The sequence below is a fragment of the Symphodus melops genome (genome assembly GCF_947650265.1).
Source record: "Symphodus melops genome assembly, chromosome: 6".
NCBI lineage: Eukaryota > Metazoa > Chordata > Actinopteri > Labriformes > Labridae > Symphodus > Symphodus melops.
In genome coordinates, this window is record NC_136696.1 from 5,072,084 (window position 1) to 5,096,013 (window position 23,930).

The following is a 23,930-nucleotide window of genomic DNA, read 5'->3' on the forward strand; positions in this document are numbered from 1 at the left end:
AGGTTACAGCTTGATCAGGACGTTGGGTAAATTATTCCCTGCGTACAGTGAACACAACACGAAGGCCTTTTCAGTACAGCTTCATTAAAACCTGAGTGGACTGTGGTCTGCACACTGTTGATCCTGCTCATTCACAACCCATCGAAACCATTCATCGTGTGTGAAAAACATCTTTTCTATACCTCAAACTCTGTCCCACATTTTCGAGTGAACACCTTACAGCAATGCCTTTTTCTTAAAGGGACAGTCTCTGCTGGTCCAACACACTCACAAAAAGATGCTCCTGGATGGATTTCAAGATTGTTGTTGTTTTTTGTTTTTTTTCATGCAACAACTAAACCAACAAACACTTGGCAAACTCAGACTCTTTCCATCGTCTGTTTGCTGGCCTTAAAGAGACACGCCTGTCACTAATGTTTGAGCTGTGATCTTTGATCAAAGACAAACACTGAAACTGTTTGTTCCCAGTCCAACATCCCGCTCTGTTCTTATCATCTGCTCCTGTCCAACTTTAATGAAGCTAAACACTCAACCGTGTGTGTCCATCTGTCTGGCCTCTGTTGACATGAATGTGTAGCGTTAGCATTGCTCGGCAGTAGAAAAGACCAAACGTCAGAGCAGAGCTGGTTATCGCTCTGATGTAATGGCTCTGAACAATAGAGCAAATCCAATTCCGTTAATGGCACGGTGACGTTATTACTCAGTCAAATTGGACTGCTGCTGCTGTCACCATCTTCCATACAAGTGCAGGGTTTGTCCTGTGTCAGTGCACGAACACACCGCACAGATGTTAAGCAGAGGTTAAGCTCAGCAGACGAGTCAAGTTCCGTTTTCAGCTCAGTGAGTCGTGGAAGGCCGAGCTGGGGTCAGTGCTAAGTGAACGAAAACAAACTGGGCTGTGCGGGCTCTCGGTTCAAGTGCCAGCCTCATGACGCATGTTGTGCCCTCGTATTAAGTGTAAAAAAAAAAGAAGTGGTTATAGCGATGCAGACCTCCTTTTAATCTGATCGTCTGTCCTATTTTAGGAAGCGCTAACAAGTGGCCAACGTGGTCCGACCAGAGGCAATTAAAACGCTCAGTGAAGTGAGAAACAGGGCAGATGGTCGGGCAAAATGTGGCACAGTCCAGCTTGATGCACAACTGGTTAAACAGGTTTTCTTTGCTAAGGTCTGAAGCACATGTGCTCTCAATCAATGTATCTACAGGAAAATAAAATGCACTGTATCCTCTTCCTCTTGGATACGTTTCTTCCCCTTCAACTATTCCCACATTTGACTGAAAATCACTGAAGCCAAATAAATGCCAGAGTGATGTGATGTCAAACAGCAGCAAGAAGTGACAAACCAGCGTGGGAAGCTCAGAATACAAGTGTGGAGCAAACGGGGAAGTGTTGAGCAGATTTGTGCTGAGAGGAAAAGAAACAAAAGCTGTTTTCATGAATGAACTCCTTAAAGTTTCCAGATCATTTCAAGAGGACTGATCACATGTGCTCCTCACTGTGGTACACTATCCCTGTCAGATGGAAGAGGGGTCCGGGGGTCTCCTGAGGTAAGACGTGATGTAAATGACGTGGCGTCAGCTGTCAGTAAAATCGCCTCCATGGTCTTAACTGTTGCTTATCTTCACTCTGCCTGGCAGTTTGCATATTCAAAGTCACTTATTCAGGTGATGAGTTGAAGAAAAAAATCCCTCGTTATGAAGCAAACAAAGACTCGTAAGACTATAGCTCACAGAGTTTATACTTATTTATCTGCTCAGTGCATGAAGGAACCAGACCGGGCTCTTGATCAGGTGCTGTGACCTGATCAGTGATGAGTCAAACAACCTGACGATTGTATCAGCAAAAAATACACGAGGTATGACAAACACATCCGTCACATGGTGAGATCCAGTGTGTTCAAACGGTTCAGGGAAGCATCGTTTCATTATTGTCCTTTCATAGAACGGGACCCTCGGGTGGGCCCAACTCTACTGACACAGGGTCCCACCTCTCCTGTAGCACCACTCAATGGCAGCTTTCTTCCTGAACATTGACTCTAAAACCTTCTTCAAACGCACTGATTTTGTTTTCGATCACTTCTTAAACACGACAGCGATACGATGCAAAGCTGCTTCAGCAAAAGCATAACTCATGTTGAACACTCTGCAAGTTCGAGGCAACTTGGATTTTTGGACAAAACTAAGACAAGATAGAACGAAGATACGGTGTCAGTGCTGCAACACCTGACACAGTCCGTCTTACAGTCTGCATGTCATCTGATCATGGTGCAGATTATGTCGATGCTGCTACCCCAAGTCCATGAAGGTGTGAGACGCTGGGCTTTGGAACAGACCCAGCACTGAGTTTCTTTCTATCTGATTATACAAAAACTCATTTCACTTTGTGTCTGTTCTGCTGCATTTTTATAGTTTCATTTCCTCTTCATTTCCTTTCCTCATTTTATTTCCACAGTGCATTTATCAGAATGTTCTGATTTTGTTTTGATTGTCTAACCATTACAGTATGTAAACTTCTGTATTTAAAAGAAGTTATGGTTCTTCTTCTTCTTCTTCTTAGGCTATTATTAATTGTGCCCTCCTTAATTTTTCCTCCATGCCCACTTTAGGGCAGGAATTTAAATGATAGAGAATTTATAAAATAGGTTATTTTAAATGAGACTAAAATGTGTTCCTTAAAGTTGGAGACAGTAGACTGTTCACTTTTAAAAACACTTGCATTTACAGCAGGTGTACAGTCCATAATGAGGACAGCTGCAGCAGGTGTACAGTCCATAATGAGGACCAGACAAGTAGTTATGACTGATCATGAATGCATCATTGCTGAGGTAGCATTACGCTCTGCTGTAAACACTTTGGAAACAAGAGTCTCCATCATCATCCTTCTTATCTTCACCTCTGTGCACTGTCGCTGTTAGGCCTCTTCTTGTCTCATTCGGAGCCCTGTTAGTGAGAGCAGCATTAAGACAGACAGGAAGCATAAACAGGTCCTCACCGGGAGAGTAGAGCCTCGCTAGCTGTCGGGCCCCGGCGTGCTGCGGTCCCCAGCGAGGTGCAGCGCTGCGTGAAGCCGCCCCGTGCTCATTTCCATTCGGATCCTCCTCCGCCATGGACCGGTGCCTGATGTCGGTCTCGGAGAGAAGCGACGCCGCCATAACTCCAGCCCGCTGCTCCCCGCTTTGGCTTTCAGCTAGAAGACATCAATTATTGATCTGTCCCGGTCAATAGCTGTTGATCTGTCCCGGCCTCAGGTGGCTGCTGTCGCGGTTTGATGCAGGGAGGAGGATTGACCAAGTGATGCTCGCCGAGCTGCAGCCTCACGCCACCCGGAAACACACGGACGCAGCTGCGTTGACACACAGAACTATTTGAGAGCAGCAGCAGCTTGTGTCAGGAACAGCTGTTCGTTTTCTAACGGGAAAGACAGCATGCGTCTGTGTTTACATGCAACGCTCTTTTCTAGCACCGCATTTATAGCGAGGATTTACTCTTAATTCTGCATCCGATCTCTAATCCAGTTAAATGGCGACACTTTATACACTTAGTGCTGCCATCAAGAGCTGCTTCTAAAAAAATCCATCACCAGGCAAGAGACTCCTCAATAAAGTAAAGAAAATCAATTCAATGTGATGTAAAAGAAAAAATAACGCCACACTACAGGTAAATGTCAAGTTTATGTTTATTAAGATGAAATGTCAAAATAAGCTAAACTATTTAAAGATGATTCTAATTTAGGCTAATGTCATTTCTGGTAGGCTACAGGTTTATGTAGGCGCCATTTAATTTCAGAGATGTTATTAGATACAAATAAATCACATACGGTAGAACCTATTTTCAGTCTAACCAGAGCATTAAAAACTTATCCAGCGGACATTAAGCTAAATCTCATAAAGGATGACCATCCAGTCAAAGTTTTAGTGTAACTGAGCATGAGGCTTTAAAGCTCAAGCCCCTTTCACACATGCATGATGCTGTTGAAAAATGTCCCATAGTCTTAGGGATGGGCATGCACGTGCGAATGCAAACAGTCAATTTTTCCCACTGACTCAGTCCAGACTTCTTCCTGCTAACTTCCCAGTGAAGTTTCTGGAGGTTGTGGGGAGCTGATGTGTGCAAGAAGCATATAATGTTCATGCCACATCATGTACCACTCTAATACTTTGCTATTCTATCCACTGCCCCCCCCCCCACACACACACACACACACACACACTTCAATGAAAGCATAACAGCCCAAAAATAACCTAATAAAGACAAATAAAAAAGAAACAGTACGATCTTCATTGTAATGAAATCACTTAATACAGTTTTCTGCTTGTCAACATGTTCTTTTTTAATATAGCAATCATAAAAAGGCAAAAAAAAAACCAAAAAACTGTTATCATCATAGTCACAATCATCATCATCAGGTTCTGTGGTTTAGCCCACCATCTTGGATATGTTGCAGAGTCCTACTTTGTTTGATTCAATCATGATGGAGGTGACGTCATTTCCGTTACCCGAACCGTCCGCCTCCATCCTCATTTTTGTTGTTGTTGTGTTTGTTTTGTTTTTTGTTTGTTTAGCTTTATTCAAAAAGAGTACTGCACATGGTAAACAAAAAAATACACAAAACATAATGCAGACATGTGTTAGATTTGTTGTTGTTCATTAAAAAGAGCAATTTAGGGACTTTAACTCTGATTTGGAGGTGCATGTGAAGCAACGTTTTACAGTTAATTTCACACAGCATTGTAGGTGTTAAGCATGCATCCGATCCAAACTGCATAAAACCCGGAATTACTGAAATGTTAATTCTTCTGAGGCGGACACAAAAAATGCATACTGAATGACCACGAGAGTTCAGTCTCCCTACTGAAAAAAACGTACTACAGGCTCCCATGTATGAATTACATGTGCTCTTGGGGGATGAGGGGAAGAAAAAGGGGAAACCTTTGTAATATATGATGTAATTTCTTTGTAAATTTCTCAATAAAAACTTAACAAAAAAATAAATGTGGTTCTGTTAAATAATCATTTGTGTTGGCTTAAGGCTCCTACACAATGTGGTTAGGTCTTTGAACATATTGTGGTTCTGGTCCAAATTAAAGTGGCATCCTGAGGGGAAACTCAGGGCTTTGCAGCTCTGTGCAGCTTTTAGCCTCTGTGTCTCATTGTTTTGGTTTTAATAAAGCTGTGTGTGAATGTATTTGTGAGTCTTATGGCCCTTTTCTTACCGGTCCACTACGTCTAACATGCAACAGGTAGACTTTTCATTGGGATGTTTCTGGTGGATGTAGTTCATCAGTTATTTGCTAGCATGTTAGCCACTGAAATCTGATAAGACAGTGGTGCGTAAAAAGATGTGGTTCTTAATTGTTTGCATTTCATCTTCGTATTTACTGTTTGAAATGTAATTGTCCTGTACACTGGAATGTGTTTCAAATCAAGAGACAAGAGGCGCCATGTTTGCTGCTTGCTTTGAAAAGGCTATGAAGCATCAGTGATCAATAGATTGTATTTAAAAAACACTCTACATAATTACTTCAAGGAAAATACATTACATAAAATTGTTACATTATTTCAGCATTTTGTTACATTATAGACCAGTAGTTACATTTTGGGTTTTATTATGTTCTTTTTTTGTAACATTACTGGACATTGTTAGTGTCTCTGACAAGCCCTTTATTTTTTTACACCACAGAACACATTTATGTGTTTTATTGAAGCAATTAATCTTAAATGTCATTTTATAAAAATGTTGTCATTAAAAACATTAATTAGCCTACATAAGTCACTAATTCACCATTAAACTCAACATGAAAGCTGGGCCTCCTGCTTACAGGATAACATACATTTGTTACTGCTTATTTCACGAGTGAAGCCGAGGACACACACACACACATAAAGTTCACAGATATAAGAACACTTGAGCACCTGGCAGCACAGACGCAGGGCAGCTTCCTCTGGCTTCACTGCAGTTATGATGAATTTATGTGTCAACATTTGTTAGAATCAATGCAGTGCAATGCTAGTAATGTACAGCAGTGTGCAGATCAGTGTGAGTGACAGAACTTTCCTTCAAGTCACCTCAACTGTAATTGTGCCCTCCACAGTTCAATGGCCTCCTCTGACTGTGATCCAATTTAATCTAATCGCTCTCCTTTTGTTGTCTTGGAATCCAGTTTAGTAAATCTCTAAAGGGTACGTAACTATTTGTAATGCTGCCCAGACAACTAGAATCAAGGAAAGTGTCATATTTAATGGTATGACACCTCCTTCAGCTTTGTACGACTGATTGTAGAAGCATTAAACGGAGAGAACAGCAGAAGAGATAAGACTGCATCTATAAGAAAAGCACAGCATGAAAAGGAGGACGAGGGGTGAAGGTGACTTCAAATCAGCTTACAGATACAGCAGCGAGGGCAGAGAGGCTGGAGCAGTTTAAACAAGGCATCATGTTTGAGATATTAGATGAGACTCACATGAGCCAGCAGCGATGTGGGGTGGCTTTAGACCAGTTGCTATGAACAGATGGAGGAATTGTGACCCGAGTTTGACTTTCTGGCCTGCATGAGCTAACGTTACGTTCACTGAGGATGGAGGTGTGTGTCAACCTTACACAGTACGTTGGAGCCGAATTGTTTGCAGGTAATTAACACTGGGGATGCACAGAAGGCTTAACACTGCAGTGGCATCAGGACTATCCTCAAACAAGCAGTAGGAAAAGTCCCAGCAATTAAATTCAAATGCGTTTTGGCTGAATTTTTTAAATTTCATTTGAATTTCTCTATTTGTTCCATTCATAGTAATCTTAAAAAAGTGAGACTATTCAACAAGGTGAGAAAAATAAAACGAGAACCAGGAAAGACAACAGAACTGTGCTTCTGCTTTCCTTTCAGTTCACGATCTTTTGACACTAGAGCTGATCCATGTGTGGAACCACCTCACCAGGATATCTTGTTATGTAAATGGTAAATGGACTTGAGCACGTACAACTTTTATCTGGTCTATTATACTCAAAGCACTTTTACACCGCAGGTCGCACATACACATCCTCACCCATTCAGAGAATCTGCTGCTGTATGGAAGGTGTACATCAGTATTAACTGATCTTGAATGTGGGGTTAAAGGTTAAGTGTCATGACGAAGGACACATCAGACATGTGGTTATATAAGCTGGGGATCAAACCCCCGACCTTCAGGTTGAGAGACGACCGACTCTACCAAGTGATCCACAGCCGCCTGACCTGTATGCCAAGCTCTGGCTTTTTGCATGGAAGATGCGGTCAAGAAATCTTAATTTGGACTTTCACATTTAGCTCTGACTTAACTATGTTTAGATTTCCAGGAGAATTACAGCATACAGAGTAACTAACCATTTATGACATTTTGCATGCAGCTGTGGAAACAGAATAATGGCTGCAATGATAAATGTATCTAACGTGAACTCTTTGTATTCATCCGTACAGCTCTACATGCGAGTTATCCAAACAGCTGTCTATTTTCAGGAGCATGTGCAAATTTTTTTCTTCTTCTTATTAGTTAGGTGCTAAACAAGATAACGTTGCTTAAAGGTAGTTTCTGTAGTGATCTTCTTTTGAATCATGTAGCTGTAAAACTACATCCTTTTCTATATGAACCTCCGTGAGTTGGATCTCCTGAACATCCCTCTGACACAGAATAGGTCTCATTTGGTGTCTGTGTGTTGCTCTTTGTTGATTTTAGAGAACAAGCATGCACGGTTAATTCAGCCTTTGCTTCCTGTAGATTTGTGACCATCTCTGTCCAGTGGGCACTGAAATAGAAATGATCTGAACCTGCTCCTAATCGTACCTGAGAGAATGTTTTCATCCAGATTTTTTGTTGTTGAAGAAATGCACATCACACAGATATTCTTTATTTGTCATTTATTTATTTGTTTTATCTTTTTTTGTCTGTACTAGATTATTGCAATCTGGTAAATTCACATTTAAAAAGCAGTCATTGACCAGACGCACTGAAATCGATTATATTTATTTTTACAATAACCATTTTAGGCCCCATAGTGACTGGAAAACCCAATCCAAAAAAGAAACATCTGTATGGTTTTCTGCACTTTATTTTGTTTGATGTCTTTTTTCATAGTAATTACAAAAAGGAAAAAAATATATTTAACAATAATCATAAAAAGGAGAGTCAGAGGAAGAAACTCAGGGATTTACGACTGGCAAAACAATCAATCACGACACAGCACAAGTACCTACTTACGGCGAGAAATAAATGGTACAAAATGAACAAGAAAATAAGCGCATATGGTAAAGAAAAGTCAAAGGAATCGGCACCTATGATTTTAGATACAAGAAGCAACTGAGGGGGACAAGAAAGTGAAGCATTTTCTACAATCTATTAAAAAAACTAAACAAAGGGTGTTTTGCTTTTTTTGCTTTTCTATTTGTTAAAAAAAATAAAATGCCTGACCTGGGAGCAATGGGTGGGCACAGAGGGAGGGGGGAGGGGAGGGGAGGGGGAAGAAGCTGGTGAAAGAGGGTTTGGCAGGGACAATAAAAAATACTGCACGTACAATACCTTTTTTTTTAACTTCTCTCTTTCCTTCATGTGGCTCTCACCGTTTCTCTCACCCACTTTTTCCTTTCTTTATTTAATAGCATATCCCATTAATATTCCTTTCCCCCGCTGCTCCTAATAGCCGCGCCCAGTGGCGCGATCGTTAGAGTTTTACATGTGAGTAGCAAATGACACTTTGATTGGCTGTGATGTGGAGATGGGAGTCCCCTGCCGGCACCGGGTCGGGGGCCCCGGCTGAGCCGAGAGATCCTGCCGGGCCTCGGTCTCACTGCGCGTGCTGACTCAGTGTGTGGTTCTGCAGGGAGAGAGGGAGAGGCAGAGATAGAGAGAAAAAGTGAGAACACATGATGAGAGAAATAATGGGCTACGTGAGCATAGTGCTTTCCACTTGCACCCCCATCCAATAAAAGAACAGAAACACAACTGCCTCCCACAGTACAGACAGCGAGGCCTCCTTGCTTTATACATAGTCTGATGAAAGATGAGGAAGAATAAGAGAAGAGAACAGAAAGGATGAAGGGGAAACAAAACAGGACAAGCAGACAAGACAACTCAACAAAAAGGAGCAGGCTCACTTCTGTTGAGTTGTTGTTTCACAGGAGAAGATGTGTAGAGTTGTATTGATGTTGTAATGCATACATTTAAAGAAAACAAACACAATCTTAACCTGCATTTATTCTCACACAGATGAAAGCTTATTAAAAAACAGGTTATGTGAGATGGTTAATATTTTTGTGTCCAATGCGGCATGCTTTAACAAACCTACAAACATTCAGAACCTGGTTTCAGTCAGAAACTTGAAGATCACACAGTATTTGTTCTGTTTTTGTTTTATTTTTCTAATCTTTGGGAACCCGGCGCCTCGATTTGTTTATTCAGATCTGTGAAACCCTCGTGTCTTTTGATATTGTGATTAATATTTTACAGAGACCGTCTTGCATACCTCGGAGACGCCTACACTCACATCTCTCCAAAGGCATCAGCTCTCTTCACATCAATTCATAATCACAATGCAAAAAACACCTTTTTTCAAAATTAAAATTCACAGCAGCAGTGAGAGCACAAAGGGAGACAGTGCAGCGATCTGTGTGTAGAAATGGGAGCAGAGGAACAGAAACTAAGTGATAGTTATGAACGTGTGAGTGATGGAGGTGGGAAGGCAGGAGTACTTTTGACTGAGAGATAAACACACATACATGTATGATGACAGACCGGTACACGCTGGGTATTGGGAATGTCGGAATATAAACAATGTGTGAAATGAGCACGCACACACACACGCACAATCAATCCTCTGTGGATGTTCCATATCAGCTGCAATGTGGGACTGAACTCAAGATAATCTGGATTTGCTGGTTTGGAACTTAGCTAGCATCCCATCTAAAGCTGGGGGATACTGTCTGTGGATGTGTGTGTGGAAGATGGAGAGATGATTGGATAGATTTCTCTGGGAATTTGTCTGTCGTGTGTGTGTGTGTGTGTGTGTGTGTGTGTGTCAGTGAAATTTCAACTTGGAGGTTTTTTCCCTTATATTCCCCAGACTGTACAACTTTCTCCCTATGAAACATCCTCTCTCTCTCTTTCTCTCTTTCTCTCACACACACAGACACAAATTCCCAAGAAATCTTTACCAATCATTCCAGCTTATTCACACACGCACACTCTCTCTAACAGACACACACAGCACACGCACACCATTCCCAGAGAGATCTTCCCAATCAACACCCCCTTACTGCCACTCCACCCTTCATCACCACTAAAAGCAGCTTTTTCAGATTAATCGCTCTCTCTCGCTGATAGGCCCCACTACGGAGAGAGGGGGGAAAAAAGAGACAAAAAAGAAGAGCGGATGGGAGAATAAAAAAAGAGAGAGGAGGGGATAGGGGGATGAACAGAACAGAGAGACGAATAGTGGTGGATGGGGACAGTAATGTGAAGGATTATACGTGGTTTGGGGTTGATAAATACTTATTTGTCATTCTATGGCCCTTATCTCACTGTGCATGTTTTGCTGAGCTCTTTGCTGTGTGTGTGTGTGTGTGTGTGTGTGTGTGTGTGTGTGTGTGTGTGTGTGTGTGTGTGTGTGTGTGTGAGTGAGAGAGAGAGCAAGAGAGAGTGTGTATTTTGTGTTTTTAGAGTGTCTGGCACCCGGCTTTAGAGGCCAAGCTCGCCTGTCCGGGGGAAACCAAAGGGTATTAATGTCCTACACACGCACACGCACACCACAAGAGGCATCTACACACAACACTCACATGTTCACTCACTCAGTTTCTGAGAGATGGGTGAGTCAGTGAGAATATAACGTCCAGGACAGTGAAAAATTAAGTGTCTGTGTTTGTGTGTAGGCCTCTCTCACGAGGAAGCAGATCTCATTGGGAGCCACTGACCCCATTATGAATGAAAACCCTTCTCTTACTCTCGCTCTCTCTTTCTCTGTCTGCTTTCTCTCACTCCATCACTGGCTCATGGCAAAAAGAGTCTTCGTTTCATCAACGAGCCAACAAGCTGCATTTCTCCCTGCCGCCAGAAGAGGTCAGGCTCATTCCTCTTTGTGGGAGCAGGTTAAACACGACAGAGGGGAAGAGGACAGGAAAGAAACAATGTGAAGAGAGGACAGGACAGGAGACAGAGTGAGGGTGGGGGGGGGGGAGACAGACGGGGAGGAGAGTGGAAGATCTGAATCCTGTTTCCTGGGAATGAACATCCATGTCTGGCTTTCGTCATCACGCACTTGACTCATGTATGACCTCTAACAATGAGGTCATGAATGAGGCATCAGAATTGTGAGTAGAGAGAATAACAGAAAAACATTACACAGAATTGTTTTTTGAATTGTTATAACAGTTAAAACTATAATGCAAAAAGATCCCATTTAATTATGAGGAAGGAAAATTGATGGAAGGAGAGAGAAACTAGAAAGTAGAGGGAGAGTGTGTGTGTGTGTGTGAGTGTGTGTGTGTGTGTTTTCCCTCAGGTTCTCTGGGTCCTGCTGCTGCCGTATTGATTTGTAGATGGAGAGAGGCATGGAAAGGAAGGACAGAGGAAGAGGAGGGAGGGATAGAAGGAGGGAAGGCTGCGGTCACTCCCGGAGGAGCCCGGAGCGCTGCAGTGGACTGCTGGAAATAGCCCATAGGAGAGGAGAGGGGAGAGAGACAGAAGAGATGAGAGAGAGGGATGTAACAGACAGATAGATGACAGCCTGCAATGCAATACTCTTCATATGGCACACGCAGACACATCCCAGTTACTTCTCTTCAGCCCTGATGTTGCAAGCTGGGTATTGATTATGCAGGACTGCAATCGATCAGAAATGTGTGCGTGTGCGCCAGTGTGTGTGTCAGATTGTGACATCTGCTTTACAACAGAGTAATTGATATATTCTGAGAAAAAAAAAATTGGGTTCACTGTGGTTCCAGATCTATGTGGTCAATGTTCAAACAGGCTGCTTTTATTAATGCAACACGGATGTTTTGCAATAAAAACTCTGCAGCTAAGTAAGGGGATTACTTCCATCCCTGCTGCGAAAAGGGTTTTATATGAAGAGGATGAAGCAAGTGTGCAAGAATTCACTCTTATGAGCAAAAAAACCATAAAGAGGTATTCTGATCATTACAGTGTGTGTGTGTGTGTGTGTGTGTGTCTTAACAAAATTACAGTGAAATTAAAAGCACATTTAAAGAGATCATAATATAGACTTTCAGAACAGATGGAGTAAAGTAACAACAGTAAAGCTCCCTCTGAATGCAGAAGCACACTCAAAACAGCTCAGCATGAATAAGGCTGGGGCCATTTTTGGTTTGTCTTGTATTTGATTCCATTCTTTTGTTTTCTGTCATTTCATTCAACTTTATACTTTATTTCAGACCCACAGGTCCTTATCAGCTTTAAAAAAAATCACAATCTGACATCAATAAAATATAATGTGTGTGTCCAGGTTGGACGATCCCCAGCTCGCTCAGGAGAGCTGTTTTCTATGAACTTACGTCAAGGAAATGCTTTATGAACATGAGGCCTGTTTTAGATGTTTATTTATCATTTTCTGCAGTTGTTTTTTTTTTTGATAGCAGAGGGTGTGTGTGCTGTAGTGACAACAGCCCTTCTTCCAGACCAGACCAGACCAGTCAATACAGAGGCCTGTCATTGTTTTTCCTAAACTGCTTAGAGAGAGCGAGGCTAAAGCCTGCAGAGCCCTGAGCCCAGGGGAAATATGGCCCTGTCGCATTACCCGAGCCCAAGCCAGAAACACACACACACACACACACACACACACACACACACACACATGTACTCACAGCAAAGAGCACATGCATGTAAAGACACAATTGCCAAGAATATAATGCAAAGACTAAAACACACAATAGTAGCCACATATAGACGCCCCTCCACCACACACACACACACACACACACACACACAAACTATCTCATGGGCATAGGGGACAAGGGCACAACAGAGGAAACAGAGAGATAGAGACAGAAAAATCTTATCTCCCTCGTCCTGCTACTCTGTGCTACCTACTTCTGCATAACTGAAATAAAAGTGTGTTTGCATTCGTGCCGTGCTGATGCTGATGGGTCTGTTTGAAGAGTGGAGGTGCACGACTGTTGCCTTTATTTTGCATCTATGTACATGCATGTAATTAAAGTCTAGCTTCATTTGTGTAATGGAAACAAGCATGTGTCTGTGTTCACTATCTGGTCTGAACGGAGCAGCAGAGGGAGAGAAAACTCTCATTAGATCAGAGTTAAAGAACAATCACAACAATCAGACTTCCCCACTCACATGATGATGACCTTGTTTGTTGGCCAAGTCAGTAAGATTGAAAAAATAACTTCTCCCAAACTTGAACATAGATAAAAATAAATAAATAATAAATTCTGCAATGCTGTGTAATGATAACAGCTAATCTGAGAATCGCGGGTGCCAACTGTCTAACAGACACAGGAAGAGGAAGTGCTGCTGCTGGAACAATGCCCCGTGTTTGTGTGTGTGTTCTGTGTGTGTGCAACCTACATGAATCAGAAGTGTCTGTCGGTATTTGAATTTGTGTCAAATGTGTGTTTGTGTGCATGTTTGGGGGGGGCGGGGGAGGAGGAATGGAGACAGTCCAAAAGCTGTGTGTTTAAGTTTTTGTGTGTGAGTGTCCCATCTCCAATGCTGTTTTTAACACCAAATGAAAAATCACCTTAGTCGTCTAGTGGTCTTCTTTGGGTTCAGTATATTTATAGCTCAGAGTTGACACTCTTCCAACAGAGTAAGCTCGTCAGCTACACAGAGCTCTGTCTGTGTCTGTGTGTGTGTGTGTGTGTGTGGGGTTGTGTGTGTCTGGGACGAGCAGATGGGCTGTCTTAGCCCTCTTCCTTTGCTCCCTGGCTTGTCTTTAGCCCCACCCGTCCCGGACAGGATGCTGCCTCGGGAGCAGACTGAAAATAAACGCACCCCCTGCCCTTAACATCCCGCCAACACGTATTCCCTGCTCCCTTCCCACTCCTACAATTTTCTGTCTTTGTCCCTACCGCTACCATCAACCCTCTGTCTCCTTCCTCCTGTAGTGTATTAACTCTGTATATTACCTTCACATGATTCATCTCAAACTTCTCTTTCCAGCCAAGTCACGATAACCCCGACTTTTTCCTTAAGCCGCCAAGGGTGACCTCTCTGATCATGTCCTGTTTGGAGTCATCCCTCCCTTTCTTTCTCTGAGGGGGCTTCCCCTCTCCTGTTGCTTCTGGCCCCAACACCCGGGTTTGGACCAGTAAACACAACTCAAAATACACTCACAGCATGAAGGGCGCATACACAGATATACACACGCACATACAGCGTCAAAGGCAAACACACATGGATCAACACCAGATTCACAGCATAGGTGAGGGCTCCCTGCTGGAAGCTGTTACACAAAATAGGAAATGACCTCACCTGCTGCACAAATAACCTATCATTCCTGAACCCATATGACGTTTGTGTCATGGCTTAAGAAAATGTGGGTATGCTCACAAAAAAAGATCCTGCACATATTCTGTCCCTCACATGCACACACATACACACGATGTAGGAAAGAGGAATGTGGTCCTTGTAGACTGTGAAGCTCAGTGCCAGATGATGACTGGAGCCAGCAGACATGGGTGACAAGACACACTCACAGGCATCCCCAAAAAAACAAGTCCTAAAGATACAGGAGACGTGTGATGAGAAGGGAACACACACACACACACACACACGCTACAAAATGTAACGCAACATGGCAGACGACAGTAAATAAAAAAGTAAATGTTTAAAGGTAAAAGATGAACAAATGAATGCGCAGACATGATCCATCAAACACACACATGAGCTCACAACTCAGCAGAGCGTGTTAGCTTTCCGTGTCACTGTCATATTACTGCACACGCCCAATCCCCATGAGTCCCATGGGAGCCTGCTTTTTTGATTACCATGCACCCTAAACTGGCAGAAAGAAAAAAAACCCAGAGAGATCATGGATGAGTAGAGGGATGAGAGAAGGAAGAGCAGGAGCCACATGTTTCATGAAGTGTGTGTGTGTGTGTGTGTGTGTGCGCGCGGGGGGGGGGGGGGGAGAATGTTGGGGTCTTTGGACTAAGATGGATGAAGATATTAGTGAATATGAAGTGACAGCAGGGACACTGTAAAATGTGTGTATGTGCATTAGTTCATCTAAGAAAAGCATGTCAACCAAAAAGTTTGATCATGTACTGAGTATTTGTGCTTCACTGAGTGATTCATTCAGAATGGATGTCAACAAATATGCTGTGCAAAATGTTGATTATGCTCTAAATGCAATATATAAATTCCTTTTTTTGACAACTGAGTAAATGGATTTTTTTCACTTAGTGTACTAAACGTGATCAAATCTTTTGGATTAGACTTTTAACTCTGGATGCTCGTTTTCTATGCCTTGCGTGCAGAAAACTCAATTTCTTTTAGACTGACAGATGGATACAATAAGATATCACTCCATTTAATTATCAGTGCTTGAAAAAAAGTGTGTTTAATAATTTAATAAATGAAAAAAAAAAAAAAATCACTACATTTTGGTCACTTAGAATGAGAACAACACCAACAAATGGAGCTGTGTCTTTAATGCACTTTTCTGAAATAACCCAGAACAGCCAACAAACAACTGGTTTTGGAGTGCTTTTGTGTGATCTTATGCCCCCACTCGTAGGTTTGTGTCTGGTTTGGATTTAAAATGCATTCAATCATATCCACTGACTGCTTTAAGTTTTTCAAAAGAAGTGAAAAAAAAGTAATTGTTGAACTAGACACAGACACTTTTCCTTTTTTTTTCTTTTCCGAAACTCTATTTATCCCCGTGGGGCAATTAGCGCACCAAGCGCTCAACCACAGGAGCAGCAAACTGCATACATCCTGACAGAGCAGGGGGAGCAATTCAGGGTTAAGTGTCTTGCCCAAGGACACATCGGACATGTTGCTCGCAGGAGCTGGGGATCGAACCCTCGACCTTCTGGTTGAGAGACGATGATTCTTCCCACTGATCCACAGCCGCCCGTAACACAGCATTAAAATGTACCGCACGAATGGCTGACTTGTATTTTTCAGTTGATGTGATGAGATGTAGTGTGTTTGTGCCGTGTTTTTTTTTTGTTTTTTTTTGGCAGGGTTGATAGAACGGCATGCAGAGTCTGTCCTGTTCTGTGACACATTGCCTGTGTTCACCTGTCACACACGCTCACACACACACACACACAAACCAAATGACAGGAACACGGTCCAAGCTGTTAGAAAGCCTCCAGGTGCTGGCTCACATTGTGTAATTCCTTTTTATCTGTCCCCAATTCTGTTCATCTGTATCTCCCTCTTTATCTTACTCACTGTCTTTGTCTCGCTGCATCTGCGTACATGTGCCTCCACCTTACATCAAAGCAACAAGTGACTTTAGACTCATTTTCTCCCCTGTGCTCCTTCTCCCGCTCAGTTTTCTGGTGGTGATGTCCTCGAAGCACAAACGCAAACACATGCAGGTGTGTACACACACACACATTTAAATGTAATTCCAGATGATTAACAGGGCCCATGTTGTGATTTTCTTCTTTCAATTCAAATCCAACATAGATCAATAAACACTGCAAAATTACCAGCAGTGTTTACAGCCACGGGCACAATTTATATGCAAAGACTGAGGATGTTTACATGCGAAGGGTAAAATTATAGGTATATCTTTTCAACGGCATGTTTTCTATTTGTTTGTGCGGCTTTGCCTTTTTCAATGTAATTGGTTTTTTTTATGATTCTCTGTAATATTAGCAGTTACTTTCAGTATGTGGTCACATTAAGACCACTGATACAGTGGAAGTAGTTGTTGTTGAATCAGGGAAGGCTGGATGGTTTGCAGTCTCTCTCCGTCTCGCCTGCTTCTCTCTTTTGTTTTGATTTTTTTGTTTCCGTCTGTCTTTCCCTTGCTGCAAATACCTTCAAGTCCTGGGATTAAGGGAGGTAAGTGTGTGTGTGTGTGTGTGTGTGTGTGTGTGTGTGTGTGTGTGTGTGTGTGTGTGTGTGTGTGTGTGTGCGCGTCCCAGGTCCCCATTCTAATAACAGAGAGTCTCCCAGTGAGTGCTGGGGCAGCTGAGTGCGCTCCCCTGGAACGCCACAGGGATCTACGGATCAAATTCATACATACATACATACATACACACACACACACACACACACACACACACACACACACACACACACACACAGGCGCACACAGCCAAAGGATACATGGATCAGAGAGTACACAATGTGATTTCACACAACACCCAGACTTTGGTGAACAGACACACAAACACTCATGGATAAACCCCATTGCCAGTTCAGCCACATCCACACCTTTCCATAATTCAGTTAGAGGGAGGCGGTGAGGCTCTTCAGACAAAGACAACATTATTCACAGACAGACTACTAAACACAGCTTGTTACACACACACACACACACACACACACACACACACACACACACACACACACACACACACACACACACACACACACACACACACACACACACACACACACACACACACACACACACACACACACACACACACACACACACACACACACACACACACACACACACACACACACACACACTGATCACAACTACAGGCACTGAAAAGTCTTCAAAGCCTTTTCTCTGTTCTGTATTAAATACCAAAATAAAGATTGTATTCATTACTTTCTCTCTGAGGGGAAAGCTTATTGTATTTCTTCCATCAAGCAGGTACGGACACCATGCACTACCTGCTGAGGAGATATCACATCCTGGCTGCATACAAATAATAACATGGTGCTAATGTTGACGCTCTGATGATAGAAAGTGCTCCCACTGTGATGAAACGTAAAACCAAATTGTTTGTTTGTTGTATATAAATTATGCTGCCGGTGCCTTTCTGTCTCACTGTGTATTTTTGAAGCCCTCGCTTTATATCTGTTTGTACATCTTCCCGTCAGTCAGTCCATTCCTTCCTCCATGCATCCGTACTGTGTACACTACATGTTCTTCTAACCATGCCTATGATGGAAATTATCCGTGCTCATGTTTCTGGTTGCATGCACACTCAACTCTCAAATATTCAACACCTCGGGGACATGGGCAAGGAGGAAGATTCATCAGAGGTAGTCAACACAAACACAAAGAGCCCTACATCAAATACCACAACCATCCATGTATCCATCTGACCAACAATCCATCCATTCAGCTGTGATTAAATATTTACTGAAGCTAAAGGAAATCCTGTACCATGATGGACGCACAGGCAGAGAAAAGGGATGACTGGGGAGAAGTGCAAGATTGATAGATGGACGAGCGCATGGGGGCAGAAAGCTGCAGTATAGCACCCCCTTGGGGCTTAAGTAAAATCTATCAGGGAATGCAACATGGGAAAGAGGCTGAGTTTATAGAGAGTGGCATGACTTTCAAACCGGGTTCACTTCGAAGGACGTAAACACCTCCAACAAAACTTAAACAACATGCAGTCGATATTTGGAGGCTGGTTAAATAGAGGGAATCGTGCACTTTTGCTCATTATATTGGATATTTCTGAAAACATGTAGGCTAACTTTTTCTACTATTATGCTAATTGATAAATAAGCAGAAGTTTTTTTTGAACGACATTGAGAGAATATGAGACGTGTTGTGTAGAGTTTGGGAGTAAAGGCAGAGAGAGAAGAATCCAGAAGGACCTCACTGATCAGGGCCACAGCATTTCTTATTTACACACAAACACACACACACACACACACACACACCAAAACATCTCTTATTTACCAGCTTACGTCTGCACTATTTATGGGGCACTGGGGAGAGGCACAGAAGAGAGGAAGAGAGGAGAGGGGCTAAAATATGCATAGGGGCTGGTTCTTCTGGGACAGACGGGGGGAGTCGGAGAGAAGGAGGAAGACAGAACCAGAGGAGGGAGAGAGACAGGGAGAGAGAAAGGGAAATTTGTGATGTGTATGTGCAAGAGATTGATATGAAGGTAAAAGCAAATGATAAAGAGGGCGGTAGGCAGAAAGTGAAGGTCTCTGTATGCTGAGGGAGAGATGAAGATGAGACAGAAAGAGTGCAATCAGGAGGGAGAGAGGATGATGCAGCGACGTGTCCATGCGGCAGAGGCCCTTGGGTGTGTGTGCAAGGGAGAGAGAGAGAGGAAGAGAGAGTGAGCTGGACATCATATGGTCCCTCTGAGGGGGTTGAAAGAGGCCAAAGCCTTTTCTAGCTGGCCAACCAGCCTTCTTCATCCATCCGCACCTCATTAAAACACGCACAAATTACCCCATTCCACTTTCTCTGGCAGATGCATCTACTTACACACAAGCACACTCTCACACACATGCGCTAGCAGTGGCATTAACCTCCATGGTTGGAGCTCTCCATCTCCTCCAGTCAGCCTTTCTGTCTAGCCCACTTAGAGAGCCCTCCCATGGGGCAATGGAGCTGTGGCAGGTCAGGCTCGGGCTGCAAGTTTTCACACACTTACACACATACATAGACACACTTGGGCCAGGACCAAAGAGTAACAAGATGGATATAACCAGAGAACAGCAGCCAAAGAGGAAGAAGCACAAGGAGCTGGGGGATAAGAAAAAGTTGAACTGAGCTAAACTTAGCAGAAATGAAAACAACTGAATTAAACTTGTCCGACCTCACTAAACTCTGCTGAGTCTACATATGAAGGAAACATATATTTTTGTCGTTGGCTCTAATTAAGTTATATCTACTTTCTTTCATACATTTCTAAAAAAAACCTTTGAAGTTACACTTGACTCTGTCACATGTAATTGAAAATGTTTAGCTCACATCTGAGTAAGAAACTTTCCACTGTTGGCTGCAGCTGAATAAATAAGACCATCGTTTGCCTTCTTTTGTTCTCAAATCTGATGCAACTAAGACTGAATCTGAAATACTTTATTAATCCCAGGGGGGAATTTGGTTAGAAGGGTAGATGACTTCACTAAACAAGGGTTGGCTCGATACCAGAAACTGAAAACAAAACAATATTGTTTTGATACTACGGCAACAAAAAAAAAAAAAAAAAAAGACTTTCTAGGCACCAAATATATTACTGAAAATGCAGACACACTTCTGCACACTGTCTGATTGAAGATGTTTGTGGACATAATGATGGATTCATCTTTCTACTTTGCACATGACTTATGATCTCGTTGTCATTTTTGAAAATGTCTGTACTTTTTGATAATAATGATAAGTACCGGAGAAGATGGAATAATTATTGAAAAATAGAGAATCATGACTTGCAGTCTGAAATGTTTTCATGATAGGAAACCCTACAAAATCAACTAATATCTAGATGTGTTCTTAAGAGACAAAGTGGAGTTGTAATAAACAACAATTTATCAGGAGGGGTCATCTTGGAGGGAGTGTACGAAGAGGAAGAGTGTGGCACACAGTGTGTTTTACACACACACACACACACACACACACACACACACACACACACACACCAACAATCACACACACAGAGTGTGCTTTACACACACACTGTGTGTGTGAGTAGATGAGCGTGGAGGTGGGCAGGAGTGTGTGAGTGTGTGTGGACATTAACCGACAGGGTCCAGCAGTCACCCTGCTGTTAAATGGACTGGTCAGCCATATGCCCACCACCTCCGGCCCTACATCACTGCCACTTTGTATGTGAGGGCTAGTGTGCGCGTGTGGTGTGTGTGTGTGTGTGATTGTGTGCAGACGAGGCCTATAGATTATAAAATATCCCTGATCTAATTTCTTTAGCAGTGTTTTTCGTCTTTTCTATTTTTTAACCATGTGGCGGTGTTCTATTGAATAGTGCAAACAATCGAGATGTGCTATTAGGCAACTCAGCGAAGTACCGGGAACATTTCTTGATAGGGGTTATTTATCAGATATGCTTCATCTAGAATTAAAGGTATAATTCTCAATTATTGGTTATCAAAACAGGCTTGTCTTTTCCTCAGAGAACACGTGAAGCCAGGAGTGTTTTAAAGGTATGAAGTGATTGTGTAATGAGAGCCTTATTTGATGGGGAAAATGCATCAATGGAGGTACATATCACCATAAATCTTTAGTAATGGTACCAATACTTGCTCCCCTAATCCAGCAATGCATATGGAGGCAGTAGTGACTTTGTATGAAGTTACTATGGACAGTCAGCATTATTTACCAGGGGATACAGATAACCTCAGTCATAGCATTCATTCAACAAAGCAGTTGACACAACATTGGCACACATCTCCTGTAATTACAGACTCATTTAATTAAAAGATCATTGACTAAAGAACTGATGATGCATCGTTATTGGACACAAACTTAACTGAGTCCTTTCTAGATCCACCTTTTATACATTTAGACTGCAAGGTCTTTGCAGTCAATCTTTTATTATTTGCAATTTTAAGGATGGTCTGCTTTTGATGTTTTTTTTTATACAACGTATACAAGAGCAGCTTTCAGTGAGTAAATACACTCATATTTCTCATATTATTTTTTATATAAACTTCACGCTTTCACAAAGTCTTCCAAAGAAGCTTTTTGCGACCTTTAACATTGACCTCTGTATAATTTAGCAAATGCCAGAGGAAAGTTAGCAACAGATTTCACCTTCAAAAGGGCTGATGTTTGACCTGCAGATTTTGTAAATCACTAGTTTGGTGCCAAAAGACTGTGAGAGACGAGGAGGAGGAAAAAAACGGAAGAGGACAAGGGGGTTTACATCATCACAGACCTGGACACAGCTGGTCCAGGACCTACTCTTGGGTGACTTATAACCTTAATGACATGAAGCTTGCCAGAACCCTGCTCATACCTCATGAGGAGAGATGGAAAGAGAGGGTGAAGGTATAAATAAAGAGATTTACAGTAGATTAAGGGATTCTGATTATTTAAAAAAAAGTTAGGTATGCAAGAAGTTTGGAAGGAGACTGTATAATGAGAGAGGGATGGACACGTTTGAAAAAGGGAGGAGAGTTTTATGACTGAGAGAAAGGGAAGAGAGCAAAGGTGTTGAAATTATTAGATTGGCTATTCAGGTGTTTGCCAGAATATAGTCTTTCATATTTTAATTATTAATACTAATACAAACCTTTTGGGCACAAGTCCAACTACTGCAGTGTGTTTCAGGACCTGCACATGATCTGTTAATCCTACTCTTCACATATAAACACACACACACACACACACACACACACACACACACACACATAGAGTAGAGGGAACTCACCTGTAGTTCTGTCTGAAAGAAGAACTTCTGTGGACACTGGGAACAGTCGTAGATTTTGTCTTCTTGGCCGTGGACGGCAAAAATGTGCTGCTGGAGCTTGTTGGCCTGCACAAACACTGAAAAGAACAAAACAAAAAACAAATGTAGCATTAGTCACATGGTGGCTATTAGAGGTAAAAGATTTGCTAATGTATACCATGACTGAAGGTTTTTAAAAAATCAACAGTAAAATAAGAGATGGGGGAACGAGCTGTGATTTGCCCATTAGGAAAAATGACTTCTACTGGGCTTGTCTGCTTTCAGTTCTTATCAGGAAGTGCATTTGTAAGGGAACGTAACATCCAGACTAAAACAGCGCTTACAATATACTTGAATGGTTAAATCCAAGATGTACTGAAACTTGTCCTTGGTCGGTCGGTGGCAGTATGAAATAACACAAAGATACAAACAGAGCAAATAACAGGTTGACTGTAAAGGAGGGAGTATACGAGATACAAAGACAACACAGAAGGGTGCAAGGGAAGGACTGAGAGAAACCAGGAAGAGTTCCCCTCTGCAGACCTTGTGATATTTATCAATAAATTATCTCTTCTTTTTTTAACTTCCACTCCAGCAGTGTCTCACATACTTTTTTTTCTCTCTCTCTTTCTTTCTCCCCCTCTTTGTTTCAGTAAACTTTTGGTTTTCACTGTGTGTGCGTAAGTGTTGAATTATTCAGCCCCCCATAGGAGTGGTGCCCATCTTACTAATTCATAAGCCACAAAGGAATAGAGTTAAAGTTTAAAGCGCTGCTGTGTACCTGGGGGGTGGGATGGGGGGAGCACACAACACAAGACAAACACAACAACGAGGGAAAGGGAGCGATGAAGTGACGGGGAGAGAGAGAGAGAGGAGGCAGGAAGAAAGGGTACAGGGATTGAGAGAGGCGCTGCAGACTGACTTTAATATTGTAGGTGTGGAGTTGAACTCTGAACGCCTTGGGCTTAATTTGATCATCCAGCATTTTGTTCAGGTCCCCCAGTGGATTTCAGATATATAAGGTACTTGGTATGTGTCCTGTTTAGAGGAGTTACTGCATTGCACTGAGCTGAACTGTGCACAAGCAGAGGATTTTCTAGTTCTCCCTCAGCAGAAGCACCCTGCTGGAATATTACTTTCCCAGTTAGAAATGTTAAAACAATGAATATTCCTAATGTTATCTTACTGTAGAGCCAAAACTGAAAAAACTTCACAGCCATTAAAGCACTGTTACTCAATGTATCATGACGCAGGTATCCCAGGGAGAACCATTTCCGAGCCACAACATGTGCTGGAGCTGATGCCTGGGAAGATTTAAGTGCAAACCTCGTTTTCATCTGCCATATTAACCTCAAGGTGTTTTTATGTGAAGCAAATGTCTAGTATCCTGTCAAGTGCTTTTCAAGTTTTTGTGATCTTTTTTTATGTGAAGCAAGAGACCCCGGCAGTGTTCTGAGACAAATGTCCTCTGGGGTAGCATAACGTTTTACCCTCCTTTCCTCACATCTTGCATTTTCTACCAAGTAAGCAATAAGATGTGAGCAGTTTGGTGCTTAGAGAATGTGTGGTTAACACATCTATTGATTTTATTCCACTTTGTGTCTTTAATAAGAATCATAAACACCTGGCTGG

At 42.3% G+C, this 23,930-nt stretch overlaps 2 protein-coding genes across 3 annotated transcripts in view; both read right to left on the bottom strand.

Moving 5' to 3' along the window:
* LOC306825308 (plasmanylethanolamine desaturase 1) overlaps positions 1-3,355 on the bottom strand; it is a 40,424-nt gene extending 37,069 nt beyond the window's left edge. Inside the window, exon 1 of the mRNA XM_079345975.1 lies at positions 2,993-3,355. Within this exon, the coding sequence (XP_079202101.1) occupies positions 2,993-3,152 (160 nt within the window). The 5' untranslated portion in view covers positions 3,153-3,355. The remainder of the gene's footprint in view (positions 1-2,992) is intronic.
* Positions 3,356-7,973: 4,618 nt separating this feature from the next.
* Positions 7,974-23,930, bottom strand: part of znf423 (zinc finger protein 423) — a 139,729-nt gene continuing 123,772 nt past the window's right edge. For both annotated transcript variants that reach the window (XM_079346867.1, XM_079346868.1), the window contains 2 exons: positions 22,281-22,396; positions 7,974-8,839 (listed from right to left, as the gene is read on the bottom strand). In XM_079346867.1, coding sequence (XP_079202993.1) covers positions 8,810-8,839; positions 22,281-22,396 — 146 coding nt within the window. In that variant the 3' untranslated portion in view covers positions 7,974-8,809. The remainder of the gene's footprint in view (positions 8,840-22,280; positions 22,397-23,930) is intronic.